The sequence below is a fragment of the Mirounga leonina genome, unplaced genomic scaffold, assembly GCF_011800145.1.
Source record: "Mirounga leonina isolate KUSES-001 unplaced genomic scaffold, KU_Mleo_1.0 Mir_125, whole genome shotgun sequence".
NCBI lineage: Eukaryota > Metazoa > Chordata > Mammalia > Carnivora > Phocidae > Mirounga > Mirounga leonina.
In genome coordinates, this window is record NW_023270305.1 from 29,345,565 (window position 1) to 29,360,186 (window position 14,622).

Sequence of the window (14,622 nt, forward strand, 5' to 3'; positions counted from 1 at the left end):
GGGATGTGTCATACTTACTTGGAAAGACAGTGGTCACTGACCAGCAGCCTCCACACCTTTGCGAAAGGAATTCCCTTAATGCCTGACCCTCGATGCAATCGCTTTGACCGATCTTGGCATTGTTCTTTCAGGATATGGAAAAACCACTCCAGAGTCCAAAAATGAAGAACCAAAAATATTGAAAAGTACAATCTGGGTGGAAAGATTTAAAATACCTTGTAGAAGAGAGTCTGACAGGTGGAGTGCTTTTCTGTTTGGGAGTCACAACTTGCACGCAGTAGACGTGGGCAGTGGGCAAGGTCCATCCTGGCTTAGAACTCGGCACCTCTGAGTTCACATCCAGGCTCTGCTACATCTTGGCAGCCATTGTTCTCTGAGCACTTGCTGTGTTTCACGCACTTTCCATGAACTGCCCTATTTAATCTGTATATCACTACCATGGGTACCAATGCCATCATCATGTATGGGCTAGGAAACCGAGGCTGGAGACGTTGAGTAACCTGCTATGGCCCACATCTGGAGAGGGGTGCAGCCAGAATTTCAGAACCAAGTAATCTGATTCTGGCTGGCTCTGCGTGTGATTTGGGGGTTTGCTCCAGAGCCTCTCGACCTTTTAATCTTATCTAATAAACACATAGGTAGCACGTCGTTGGCCACATATAGCACTCATTTCATCCTAATAACAACCTCAGCAGGTAGGTACTACTATTATCTCTTCTTCACAGATGGGTGGGCTGAGGCAGGGAGACCCTAACTTACTCTGCCGATGAAGGCAGTAGACTGATGCAGGGTAAGCATTAATCCCTCGGGCCTGTTGCTCCTTACTTGTGAGGAGTCTCAGCCAAGCCACCGCAGCCTGTGAGCATCCGCGTGTGCACGGGGCCCAGAGGTGTGGTCCCCACAGCCTGGGTCCTGGTCCTGGCTCCCAACCCAGGAGCCCCAGTCTCTAGCATGAGCCTGCTTCACTGTTACTGTGAAATGCTCCATGCAAGAAAGTTCTGAAGGTTTGAAAAGGATCTGCATTGTAGTAGAAAATGCCAGCATCACATTTTATCAGTGAAAGAGGAAAAAAAAAAAAAAAAAAGGCTGTTAGAGCCTATAAAGATAATTTCTACTATTAGAAATTTTGGAATGGTTGTTAAAAAAATCAACAAAAAATTTATATCACCTACTTGTGCAAACCAAATTTCTTACTGAGGGTGACTATCAAGAATGTGAATAGTGAAAATCATTAAATCCTGGATCAGGAATTGACTGGCTAGTCTATGGCCATACCACCCGGAACGTGCCCGATCTCGTCTGATCTCGGAAGCTAAGCAGGGTCGGGCCTGGTTAGTACTTGGATGGGAGGAATTGACTGGCTAGTTCAAGCAAAAAAAACTGATGTAGAAAGGTATGTTCACATCCATAAGATAAATAAGCAAATTGAAAAACTGTTATTTCGAAGTTTCACATAAATTTAATATGATACATCTAAATTAATATATTTTGTGCTTTATATTTCTACTGTAATTGTATAGTGTAAATAAATAGATAATAAATAGCTCATCGAATGTTCACAGCTCCCTCAAATCCTGTCTAGTTTGCTCAGTCTGTGCCATGTGGCCTGAAAAGGGCCGAGAAGCCTGGACCCGTTCTGCTACAGAAGAGCGTGGAGAGGTGAGCAAGCTGTGGCTTCTGGCTTTTCTTGAGACATCAACAAACACAGTAGAGAAACTCACTTCATCTCCAACCCACAGCAATGTACTAGGCCCTTGATTAAATGGGATGTGATGGGCAGCAACTAACCATCCCTGCTTTCTTTTTCCAAGAGGGGAATGAAGCTGCACTACCATTATTCAGACATTTCAAATCCACTGAGAACTTTGGTATCACAGTGGTTCTTCTTAGCTACATTTAAAAGTTTGAAAGCTCTGGAAGAACTAACATTCAGAGGACCCAATCATTGGGAAACTCTTGTACTGTCTCCTGTGCACGAACTGAAAATAGCCTTTTAAATTCCCTTTTGTAAAAACTCAAATTACTTTTGTAAAGTGGCTCTTATGGGCAAAAAGGGGAGGGAGAGAAAACAGAGAGAAACAAATTGGGTCATTGTCTTCAGCCAGCTGGGATGGGCCGGGGAGGGCAAGGAGGCAAGAGAAATAAACAAATACCAGAAATACTCATGACCTGCAGGGACTAGCTCTGCCTTGGGAGGGTTTTTCTTGCTTCCTCCCTCCCTGCCTCTCTCCTTCCTTTCCCTTCCCTTCCTTTCTTTTCCTTTCCTAAGTAGGAAGGAGAAGTGAAGATCAGAGCCTCCTAAGCTGGGCCACACAGCCAAGGGCAGAGGCTGGACGGGAACCAGTCATGTGAACACTCGTTGGGCAGTCTAGGCAGGTCACTTGGCTCTCCTGGAGCCCGACTTTCTCTAAGTGTACAGTAAAAATAACAATCCCTTCTCCTGCAACCCCCTGGGTGGTTCTGTAGGAAAGGGAGGAGGCAAGGTCTTTGAAAGAACTTTACATTTATTAGAGGCTTTTCCCAATTAGAAGCTTCTCCCAATTTTGTTTTTTATGCAGTACAAACTCACCATTTGTCATATTAGAAATATTTTCCCTGATTGTGTTATCAACTCCCTCCAAAATAACACAAAATCACTCAAAAATAAAAGAATTTCACCATTGCCAGGGATGCACACATGTGAGGAAGTTGGCAGAGGGAAGGAGACTCGCCACCATCCCTCACCTCAGATGGCTCCTGGGCTCAGAGACAGGCAACTCTCTACACCCTGATGCCTGAAGGTTCCTCTCCTATCCATCTCATCCTGGAGTTTGGCTCCTTGTGAGCCTCGGTGCCCATCCATCCCCGTATATGGGTGATGGCAAGCAGTAGTGGCCTTATCGACAAGATTGGGGGACCAGAAGTGGGTCCGAGTGCCCTCCCGGGTTGGGGGGACTCTCCCTCTGGCTCCATGACCCCAGACCAAGCAGAAGTTCCTGCTCAGGAAACAGGCCAAACCACAGTCTCTTATCTTGCAAATCAGATTGACTATGGCCAGACTAATCCTGACTCATGTAAGTCAGGACATTTGTGACTTCTTCTGGTCAATGGCAAAAACAAGTGGGAACTTCTGCTGAGTCAATGGGAAAATAATGGACCCAAAAATAAACCAGCTATGACAGCAACTTCTCTAAAGACATTTAGTTACTTTGGATGACAAATGAAAAAATGGAAAGTTTTGTTTTCTTTAATGAACATTTCAGTAATGCATGATGTTTCTATATGTAGATTTTATCCTCTCTTTTAAAGCTCCCAGAACAGAAGTAAAACTGCCCTTCTATTTAATGTAAGCCTGTCCAAATTACCTAAATTAATTGTATTTAAATGTGATGAGGGGTGCCTTGAGTGGCTTAGTTGGTTAAGCGTGGGACTCTTGGTTTTGGCTCAGGTCCTGATCTCAGTGTCCTGGAATCGAGCCCCACATTGGGCTTCAAGCTCAGCATAGAGTCTGTTTGTCCCTCTCCCTCCCCCTCTGCTCCTTTCCACCACCCCCCCCAAGTAAATAAATAAAATCTTTAAAACGAAAACTTTTTTTTTAATGTAATGATTATTTCTAAAGCTATAACCCAAAGACCACTACCTCAGAATATTTTCATGTACAATATCTTCTATTGAAATGGGATTCCATGTATAGGTATTTGAAAGAGCAACTTGATTATTCTATATATTAACCCTTCCTACCTCTTAAGGACACAAGAACATGAAATTAATTCATGAATTTATTGAGACTGTGCAGTTACAAGTTCTAACCAAGGCAGTGGTTTCAAACAGTCCTGTGAGGACACGTATAATCAATTCATGCATTGACTAATATGCACTGAGAAGGCTCTTTTCTTTTTTTTCTTTTTTTTTTTTTAAGATTTTATTTATTTATTCATGAGAGACAGAGAGAGAGAGGCAGAGGGAGAAGCAGGCTCCCTGCTGAGCAGGGAGCCCGATGTGGGACTCGATCCCAGGACCCCGGGATCATGACCTGAGCCGAAGGCAGATAGATGCCTAACTGACTGAGCTACCCAGGCATCCCAAGAGTCATCTCATTAGCATGAACTATCAGGTGTGGTCCCAGAGACCCACTATGAATAACAAAGACACTTATCACTCAGGAAATTCCAAGGATTTAGGGGTTACCTCCCAGGAATCAAGGACAAAGATGAGCCAAGTTCTTTTTTTTTTTTTTTAAAGATTTTATTTATTTATCTGACAGAGAGAAACACAGCGAGAGAGGGAACACAAGCAGGGGGAGTGAGAGAGGGAGAAGCGGACTTCCCGCGGAGCAGGGAGCCCGATGCGGGGCTCGATCCCAGGACCCTGGGATCACGACCTGAGCCAAAGGCAGGCGCTCAACGACTGAGCCACCCAAGCGCCCGAGAAGGCTCTTTTCTGAACACTGGGATTTGCAAAGAACAGCCTTGCTGTCTTGAATAACAGTCCAGAGGAGGGAACACAGGGCTTCAAATGAATACTTTCTTCTAAAGAATATTCCTCAGAATGCTCTGACTTGCACATTTTGTTGAAGCCAAGCCTGCAGATGATGTTTAGACTCTTAACAAACCTCAGAACTGGAGAGCAAGTGTTTTCCCTGGAAGCAGGGTCTAAGGCCCTGCCCTGTCAAAATTAAAGGGCCATCCCCTGGAGTTTGAAACTTTGAAAACCAAAGTTCCCACTATACCACAGTGGTATGGGCAGTTCAAGGGAGCATAGACTGCTGCTTTAACTCCATGAGTCCCGATGGCTTCTTTTTAACATAGTCTCTCCAAGGATAGAAAATAATTTCTTGTTACATAAATTTGTGGTTCTCCAAATCCTTTTCTTCCTATAGTTCACATTAGAGTATTTCTAATGACCTATCTTCAGATTTGCTACTTCTTTCTCCTGCCAGCTCACATCTGCTGTTGAGTCCTTCTAGAGAGTTTTTCATTTCAGTAATTTTACCTTTTTAAAAAAAATTTTTTTAAAGTTAACTCTACCCCCAATGTGGGGCTTGAACTCAACGACTCAGAGATCAAGTGCTGCATGCTCTACAGACTGGGCCAGCCAGGTGCCCCTCAGTAATTGTACTTTTAACTCTGAAAGTGCCATTTTTTTCTTTTAATAACTTGTATTTCTTTGTATTCTCTATTTCATTTTGAGTTAAAAATTTTAAAACATAGTTTTCTTTAGTTCTTTGAACATATTTATAAATAGATGCTTCTTAAAATAATAAAATGTCTGCTAAGTCTATTATCTGGGCCTCTTCAGGGACAATTCCTATTGAATACTTTTTTTCCTATGTATGAGTTAACTTATTTATTTGCATGTTTCACATATTTTTTGTTGAAACTAGATATTTCAGGTCATATATAACAGTAACCATAGATCCTAATTTGTCCCTCCTTCCAGAGGTGGATGTTACCACTGTTTGTTTTCTTATTTGTTTTGTTTAGTGGCTTGCCTGAATTAATCCTGTAGACTGTGTTTCTTCCCCAGTGTTTGATCACTGATGTCTCTGCTTATTTAATTTTTAAAAATTATTCTTGTTTTCATTTTTTAAGTCTGGCTGTTAAGGGGTTCACCCCTGGGTCAGCATGGTTTAGTAATAAGCCAGCCATTGGTCAGTGTTGTACTTAAAACATCTTGAGCCAATAAAACCTCTACCTTTTGTTTCTGGATCTATCTACAGCTTGGAGAATATATTCCAAATTCAGGAAATTTACAAGTCTGCCCTCCACAGTGTTCCCTGTTCAGCCAGTGATAAGTAGTTCACTAAATGTTAATGGATTAAACATTCTAATTGAAAAGACAGAGATCATTAGGCTGGATAAAAAGGGACTTATATCTAGAAATATAAATAATTCTTACAACTCAACAATACGAAGACAACCTGATTTTTAAAAGGGAAAAGAAAACAATTTTTTAAAAGGGCAAAGGATTTGAATATATACTTTTCCTAAGAAGATATATAATGGCCAATGAACATATGAAAAAATATTCAACATCAGTAGTCATTAGGAAAATGTAAATCAAAACCACAGTGAGGGGCACCTGGCTGGCTCCGTTGGTGGAGCATGCAACTCTTGATCTCAGGGCTGTGAGTTCAAGCCCCACAGTGGGTGTAGAGATTACTTACAAATAAAATCTTAAAAAAAAAAAAAAACAACAGTGAGATACCACCTCACAGCTACTAGAATGGCTATAATCTAAAAGACAGTTAGTGGGCGCCTGGGTGGCTCAGTTGTTAAGCGTCTGCCTTCGGCTCAGGTCATGATCCCAGGGTCCTGGGATCGAGTCCCATATCGGGCTCCCTGCTCTGCGGGAGGCCTGCTTCTCCCTCTCCTACTCCCCCTGCTTGTGTTCCTGCTCTCACTATGTCTCTCTGTCAAATAAATAAATAAAATCTTTAAAAAAAAAAAAAAGCCACAAAAATAAAAGACAGTTAGTAACAAGTATTGGTAAGGATGTGAAGAAATTGGAACCCTCGTACATTGCTGATATTACAAAACAGTACAGCTGCTTTAAAAAATAGTTTGGCAGTTCCTCAAATAGTTAAAACATAGATTCACATTATGACCCACCAATTGCATTCCTAGGTGTATACCCTAGAGAATTGAAAACATGTTCACACAAAAACTTATACACAAATATTCATAGCAGTGCTATCCATGATAACCAAAAAATGGAAACAACTTAAATGTTCATCAGTGGATGATGAATGGATAAATAAAATGTGGGATATCTATACCATGGAATGTTATTCAGCCATAATGTTTTGGTTTTTTTTAAAGATTTTATTCATTTATTTGACAGAGAGATAGACAGAAGAGCACAAGCAGAGGGAGTGGCAGAAGGAGAGGGAGAAGCAGGCTCTGCACTGAGCAGGGAACCCGATGCGGGACTCGATCCCAGGACTCTGAGATCATGACCGGAGCCGAAGGCAGATGCCCAACCATCTGAGCCACCCAGGCGCCCCCCGCCATAATGTTCTGATACATGATGCAATGTAGATTAACTCTGAAAATACGCTGAGTGAAAGAAGCTAATCACAAAGGACCACATTTTGTGTGATTCCACTTATGTGAAATATCCAGAATAGGCAAATCCATAGAGAAAGAAAGTAGATCAATGTTTGCCTGGGGCCGGGGGAGGAGAGAACAAAAAGTGACTGCTAGGGGCGTCTGGGTGGCTCAGTTGGTTAAGCATCTGCCATCAGCTCAGGTCATAATCCCAGGGTCCTGGGATCGAGTCCCACATCAAGCTCCCTGCTCAGCGGGGAGTCTGCTTCTCCCTCTCCCTCTGCCCCTCCCCCTGGCTCGTTCTCTCTCTCTCTCTTTCTCTCTCTCAAATAAATAAATAAAATCTTTTTTAAAAAAGTGACTGCTAATGGATTCAGGATTTCTTTTGGGGGGATGACTATAATTATGGATTTTTATAGATTTTCAACTAGTTTTTCCTTCACTCATCTTAAATTCTGTTCTTAGGTGCTTAAGTATATAGGATTACTGTGTCTTTCTGATGAAGTGACCCCTTTCACATTATGAAAATACCTTCTTTATATCCCTCATAATATTCTCTGCTGTGAAATCAACTTTGCCTGATGTTAATATAGTCATTCTAGCTTTCTTCTTTGTACTGTTAGCATATCATATAATTTTTCATGCTTTTCAGTTTTAACCTATTCTGTTTTTATAGTTAAAGTGCCTTCCATGTAGGCAACATACAGCTGGATTTTTTTCAACCAATCCAACATCACTGCCTTTTAACTAAGATAATTAGACCATTGGCATCCAATATGATTATTGATATGGTTGGGTTTCAAGTAACCATCTTGGTATTTGTTTTGTATTTGTCCTATCTGTTCTTTATTCCCTTTATCTACTTTTTCTGTCTTCTTTTGGAATAATCAAATATTTTTTGTAATTCCATTTTACCTCCCATGAGTTTTTGTCTTCTAGTGATTATCTTAAGATTTATAGTTATATGTTTAACTTATCACAGTCTCTGTTCAAGTGATATATCATTTAAAGTATAGTATAAAAACCATACAATGATATTATTTCCACTTCTCCCCTCCTGGGCTTTATGCTATTGATGTACAGATTTTATTTCACACATGTGATAAACCCAAAAATGGTGTTAGAGATACTATTTCAATAATAAGAAAAGATCTTTCTTTTTAAAAGATTTTATTTATTTATTTGAGATTGAGAGAGCGAGACCAAGTGAGAGAGAGCACAAGCAGGGGGAGGGGCTGAGGGAGAAGCAGACTCCCCGCTGAGCAGGGAGCCCAACGCGTACCCAATCCCAGGACCCCAGGACCATAACCTGAGCTGAAGGCAGACGCCCAACTGACTGAGCCACCCAGGCGCCCATAAGAAAAGATCTTATATAGTTACATGTTGTTACCATTTCCACTGCTCTTTATTCCTTTGTGTGAATCCAGTCTTCCACCTCGAATTATCTTCTGGACGTTTCTTCTCGGGCTGGTCTTCTCATGATTAATTCCTTCAGCTTTTCTAAATCTAAAAATGACGATTTCTCATTTGTTTTTGCATATTTCTGTTGAGCATTGATTTCTAGATTGAAAAAAATTTTTCTCTCAATACTTTTAAAATAATGTTTCTCCATTGTCTTCTTGTTTGTATTGTTTCAAACAAGAAATTTATGTCATTCTTTTTTTATTTAAATTTTTTTTTAAAGATTTTATTTATTTATGAGAGAGAGGGAGAGAGGGAGCGGGTGTGCAAAAGAGTGAGAGAGAGCATGAGCAGGGGGAGGGGCAGAGGGAGAAGCAGGCTCCCCGCTGAGCAGGGAGCCCGATGCGGGGACTTGATCCTGTGACTCCAGGATCATGACCTGAGCCAAAGGCAGAGGCTTAACCAACTGAGCCACCCAGGCGCCCCAATTTATGTCATTCTTATCTCTCTTTTTTTTTGTATGTAACATGTCCTTTTTCTTTGCCTAAAAAAAAAAAAAAAGATTTATTTATTTATTTTAGAGAGAAACAGTGTGAGCAGGGGGAGAGGCAGAGGGAGAGATACACACTACCCACTGAGTATGGAGCCCAATGTGGGGCTCCTCCCAGGACCCTGAGAACATGACCTGAGCTGAAATCAAGAGTCAGCCACTTACTGACTGAACCACCTGAGCACCCCCTTTTTCTTTGCTTTTAAGATTTTTTTCTTTATCACTGATTTTATGCATTTGCTTATGATATGCTTTGGTGTAATCTTTGGATTTCTTTTGTTTGGCTTTAATTGATCTTCTCGGATCTGTGAGTTTATAGTTTTTATCAAGTTTGAGAAAGTTTCAGCCATTATTCATTCAAAAATTTTTTCTGACCCTTCCTTCTTTTGGGATTCCAATTACACATATATTGGGCCACTTGACTACCCACTGATGCTCACTACTCACTGATGCTTAATATTTTTTCATTCTTTTTTCTTTTCTGAGATTTTGATTCGTTTTTATTCCTATGTCTTGAAGTTCACTAATGTTTCCTTCTGCAGTAGCCAATCTACCATTAATCCCATCCAGTATATTTTTTATCTCATGCACTGTATTTTGTATTGCTAGAACCTTCATTTGGTCTTTTTTCTATTTTCTATGTCTCTACTTAACTTTTGCACATATGGAATTAAGTTACAATAACTTTTGGGGTGCCTGTGTGGTTCAGTTGGTTGGGTGTCTGCCTCCGGTTTAGGTCATGATCCCAGCATCCCAGAATTGAGCTCCGTGTTGGGCTCCCTGCTTGGCAGGGGGTCCACTTCTCCCTCTCCCTCTGCCCCTCCTTGTGTGCTTTCTCTCTTACTCTCTCTCTCAAATAAATGGATAAAACCTTTTTAAAAAGTTACAATAACTTTTAATATTCTTTTCTGCTCATTCTGACATGTGTCAGTTCTAGATCAGTTTCAATTTTTTTTTTCCCTCTTCCTATGTCTCATATTTTCCTGATTCTTTGCATACTTGGTAATCTTTAATTGGATGACAGACATTGTGATTTGACCTTCTAGGGTGCTGGAGATTTTTTATATACCTATAAAGATCCTTGAGCTCTGTTCTAGGACACAGTTACTTAGAAACTATTTGGCCTTTTGGGTCTTACTTTTAAGATTTGTTAATTGGGCTCAAGAGCCTTGTTTAATCTAGGACTGTTAGTCCTCACTGTTGGGGCAAAAAACTTTTGAGTACTCTAGAAAATGCCCTAAATTATGAAATTTCCTAGGTTAGCTGATCAGAACAGGCACTTTTCCTAGCCCTTTCTGGTACTGTTCCTTCTTATTCTTTTTGGTGAATCTTTTCTTGGCGTCAGGCAGTTTCCTCACATGTAGAGAGTGATCAGTTCTTGCTGAAGATTTGAGGAGTACTATCTCTAGATCTCAAGTTTCCCTCATTGTACAGTTCTTTCCACTCTATATTCAGTCCTACGAACTAGCTGTCTTACTCACATTGGATCCCAGCTTAGTCTTCTAAACTCTGGGAACTCGCTAAGTCTGCTTTGGTTTCTCCTCCCTATATTTTGGCCTGGAAACTTTCTCAAGCTAGTAAGCTGGACCAGTCAAAGGGCCTAACTTTCTTTCTTTCTTTCTTTCTTTTTTTTTTGTTTTGCTTTGTTTTTTTAATTCTTATGGGATGGGATAATTGTCCATTGCCTGATGCCCAGTGTCTTGAAAACTGTTGCTTCATATATTTGGTCTGTTTATTGTTGTTGTTTTAGGCAGGAGGGTAAATTTGGTCCCTACTGCTTCAGCTAGCGGAAGTCTCTAATGTACTTTCTATAAACTTTTTATTATGGAAGATTTCAAACTTACACAAAAGTAGGCAGGATTGTCATGTAAATGCCCATGTGTCCATCTCCAGGTCTTAGAAAATGATCAACTCACGGCCAATCTTGTTTTATCTGTGTCCCCACTCACTTCTCTCCCTCTTGTATTATTTTAAAGCAACTCCCAGACATCATGAAAATTTATGCTAATATTTTCAGGGTGAGTTTCTGCAGTGATCCCTGTCAGTGCCCTGCCCATATTCCCCCTGTCCTTTCATTTCAGTGTGCCTGAACTGACTCTAGCTCTCATGGTCTGCATCTCTTTGCTTAAAGGCTTTCCTCCAAAGTGGGGAGAACTACTGTGTCCTGCTCATAGCAGGCTGGAACTACGAGTGTCATTGGTGCCACCCCCCCTGCCCAGGGACAGACCCTAACCAAGGACTAACGGGTATGAAGATATAAATATCTCAGCTCCTTCATCCCTTGTGAGATGATTATGAGGCATGTGCTTCACACCTTTCTCCTAAGTTTCTCAATGGGATTACATTCCCTTTGCCCACAGTAGTAGTCGATGTGATAATGCCCCCTTTATTATCTGTATCCCCTCTGTGTCACATTTGCTCACTCCCTGTATCAGTTTTCCAGGGCTGCCATAACAAAGTACCACAGACTGGGCGACTTAACATAATTTATTTTCTCATGATTCTAGAAGCTAGAAGTCCAACATCAAGGTGTCAGAGTTCAAGGTGTCAGCAGGGCTGGTTTCTTCTGAACCTCTCTCCTTGGCTTATAGATGACTGTCTTCTCACTGTGTCTTCACATGGTCTGTGTGTGTGTGTGTGTCCCAATCTCCTCCTCTTATAAGAATACCAGTCATACTGGAGTAGGGCCCACCTATTCAACCTCATTTTTACCTTAATTACCTCTTTTAAGGCCCTATTTCCAAGTACAGTCACATTCTGAGGTATTAGGGTTTAAGACTTTACCATATGAATTTTGGGGGAAAAATTCAGCCCACCACACTCCCCTACTGATAATTCCTGCATCTCTCAAATGAACTACTTCTACTCAAATCTTTATCTCAGGGTCTGCTTCTGGGCAAACTCAAGTGAAGGAAATCTCTAAAAGATAAAGGACTCTTGAAAAAAATAACCAAATTACCCCATACACTCTTGATAGCTATGCTTCAAGGCTTTACCTATTCTGCCTTGTACAATTGGCTTTTTACATGTGCACATCTTTTTATATTTTTATGTCCTCACAGTGATGGCAGGGACTATGCTGTATTGATCTTATCCCTATCCAGGCAGTGCCTTGGATGCAGGAGATACCAATGCTGCTTGATTTGCTCAAACCAATGACAGTAGTTCTAATCTGCCTTGGAAACCAGGTTTTAACAGAATAGCCACAAAATCTAAATGACAAAAGTACTTGTACTTTAATAATGTAAAATCCTTGCTGAGTCTATTACCAGCAATGTATACAAATGTGCAATACCTAGCACTAAGGCAAACAATATATGTTGACTGAATTAAGGTTTTAGTGATTTAAATTAGAGGTATATATAGCATCATCAACTGAAGTTGGAAGCTAAAAACTCTGGATTACAGAGACATTTATAGTAGACACGAATTTATATAAAATATCTTCAAACTGCTAGTGCCACCTACTGGTGGGGATTGGCCAGTGTTCAGAAACCTATCTCCGTGCTCTTGAATTTCGATGGTTGTATAACAAAGGGCCTATATGAAGCATTAGTAAACAATAAAAAATATTTATATATAATTACAAGTGTCTTGTGAAAAGGAACTATCACAAATTCAATCTTCACATTGATATATACACATGAGCCTCAACTCAATACTCTGAACTAGACCCTCAATAATTACTGGCTAAATACGTGACTAGGGTGACTGATAAGGCAGAGAGCCTCTTGACTATAAATCAATCTTATTTTACGTTATAACAATATTAATCCAGGATTGTATTCTTCCTCTGGACATTACTTACATTTGATAATAAAGTAGTTCTCTTTGACATCAAAGACGTCAATGCTGGGCTAAGTACACAGTAAGACAGATGTAAGCCCTGTCCCTTTCAGCTTTGAGTAATCAGGCGGCTTTATTTGTCTGAAAATTACTAACTGTGCTACCGACGTTATGCTTACAACACAGTGCCTTGGGTTCAGCTGACCCTGACCTCGAAGTACTTTCCAGACCACTTTCCATGAATTGAGGGAACGAACAGTTTGTTTCCCTTGAGCTGGGGTAGGGGCACGTGCAGAGGATGCAAGAAACTGAGACACAAGGAGCAGAACTTTGACACGAAACCATCCCATACTCTCGGACCACAACCACAGTGAAATCTGGGACCTGAGTTTTCCCCGCCTCAGGCCGGCCCCGCCTCCCGGCCCGCCCCCGCCCCCGCCTATTCCCGCGGCCCCGCCTCCACCCTCGGGCCCAGTCCTGAGTCCCACCTCCCCTCCCGGCCCCGCCCCAAATCTAGCCCCGCCCCTAGACATCTCTTCTCCCGACCCCGCCTCCCCACTCGGGCCCGGCCCCCGAGGCCCGCCTCCACACTCTGACCCGTCCACCCCTCCTAGCCGCGCTCTAGCTTCTTTATAGCTCCACGCCTGGGCCCGGGCCTCGGCCCCGCTTCCCGGGCCCAAACCCCGCCTCCTCGCCCAAGCCCAAACCTCTCCTCCACCTCCCAGTCCGAGCCCCTCCACCCGACCCGAACCCGCCTCCCGGAGGCGGAGCTGCACCAGGTGCGGACCCGGGGCGTGGCGGGCGTCTCGGTGCGCCAGGTGCGGCTTCCGTGTCAAGATGGCCGTCTCCTGCCGCTTCGGGGCCCGGCTGCAGCCCGGCCGCCGCCTTCCTGTCGGGGCCCCGCTGCTTCGCGTCGCCCTCTACCTCCTGTGCTGGGCCCCGGCGGCTGTGGACGCCGTCCCGGAGCTCGGGCTCTGGGCAGCGACGGTCAACGACGTAAGTGGAGTGTGGAGACCGAGGCGTGGCGCGTCTCGGGCCCTCCGCGTCCTCGCGGAGCTCGCTCCGACCCCCGGGCCCGGCCCCGGCCCCGGACTTGTTCTTCTGGTCCTTGCCGGGCCTGCTCCGGCTCCGCGATACGCTCCCGGAGTCTTTCGCCTCTTATGGACGAGGCTGGCCCTCTCCTCCGGCCCGACCTGGGCTGTGGGGAAGCTTGTGCGAGGGGAAGACTCTCCCTTCTGGGGGCTGGTACTGTCCTTCCCGAGGTCCTGGCCCCTCGCTCTGCTCTGACGCGTTCCGGCTCGATCAAGTTCTTGTTTATTCAGACCCGAGCCCCAGATCCCTTGGCACTCCCTCGTGCCAGCATCTTTGCCATTTGACCCCTCCTCGGGCCGGGTGCGGCCGCACCGCCACACCCGTGAGGCCACTTTAGAAAGGACTTTCCCAGTCTTCCCTCAGCATAAACTTAAAAGCGCGTATGCTGCTTTCGATTTTTTTCTTTAAATGAGGAAACATGCGGCAGCCACCGCACCCCTCTTTCGCTCTTCCAGGGTTCCTGAATTTTCTCTAGGGCTCCTATCATAGTTCCGGGAATGTGTGTGTGGAGATGAGGTGGGATGGGTGGTTAAGGAGTGTTTGAAAGGCTAGTCTGGAGGCATGAATGTGTGGAAACTTCCTTTGCAGGACAGGCCATTTGAGAACTTGGCATCCAGTAGTCACATGAGATGATGCAGGAGCGATGCAGGAGTAGAATTTTGGAAAGTCTTGCTAAAGAGGGACAGGAAATCAGGAAGAGGCCTTATCCCCTGCTTTTCTAGTCAGATGATTCATCCAGCTCTGCTTTAAGATGAATATTTTCCA

The 14,622-nt window shown here is 43.2% G+C and overlaps 1 protein-coding gene across 2 annotated transcripts in view; it reads left to right on the plus strand.

Annotated features, from left to right (window-relative positions):
- The first annotated feature begins 13,371 nt into the window (after window positions 1-13,371).
- Window positions 13,372-14,622, plus strand: part of TMEM87B (transmembrane protein 87B) — a 49,819-nt gene continuing 48,568 nt past the window's right edge. For both annotated transcript variants that reach the window (XM_035001053.1, XM_035001054.1), the window contains exon 1: window positions 13,372-13,761. In XM_035001053.1, coding sequence (XP_034856944.1) covers window positions 13,603-13,761 — 159 coding nt within the window. In that variant the 5' untranslated portion in view covers window positions 13,372-13,602. The remainder of the gene's footprint in view (window positions 13,762-14,622) is intronic.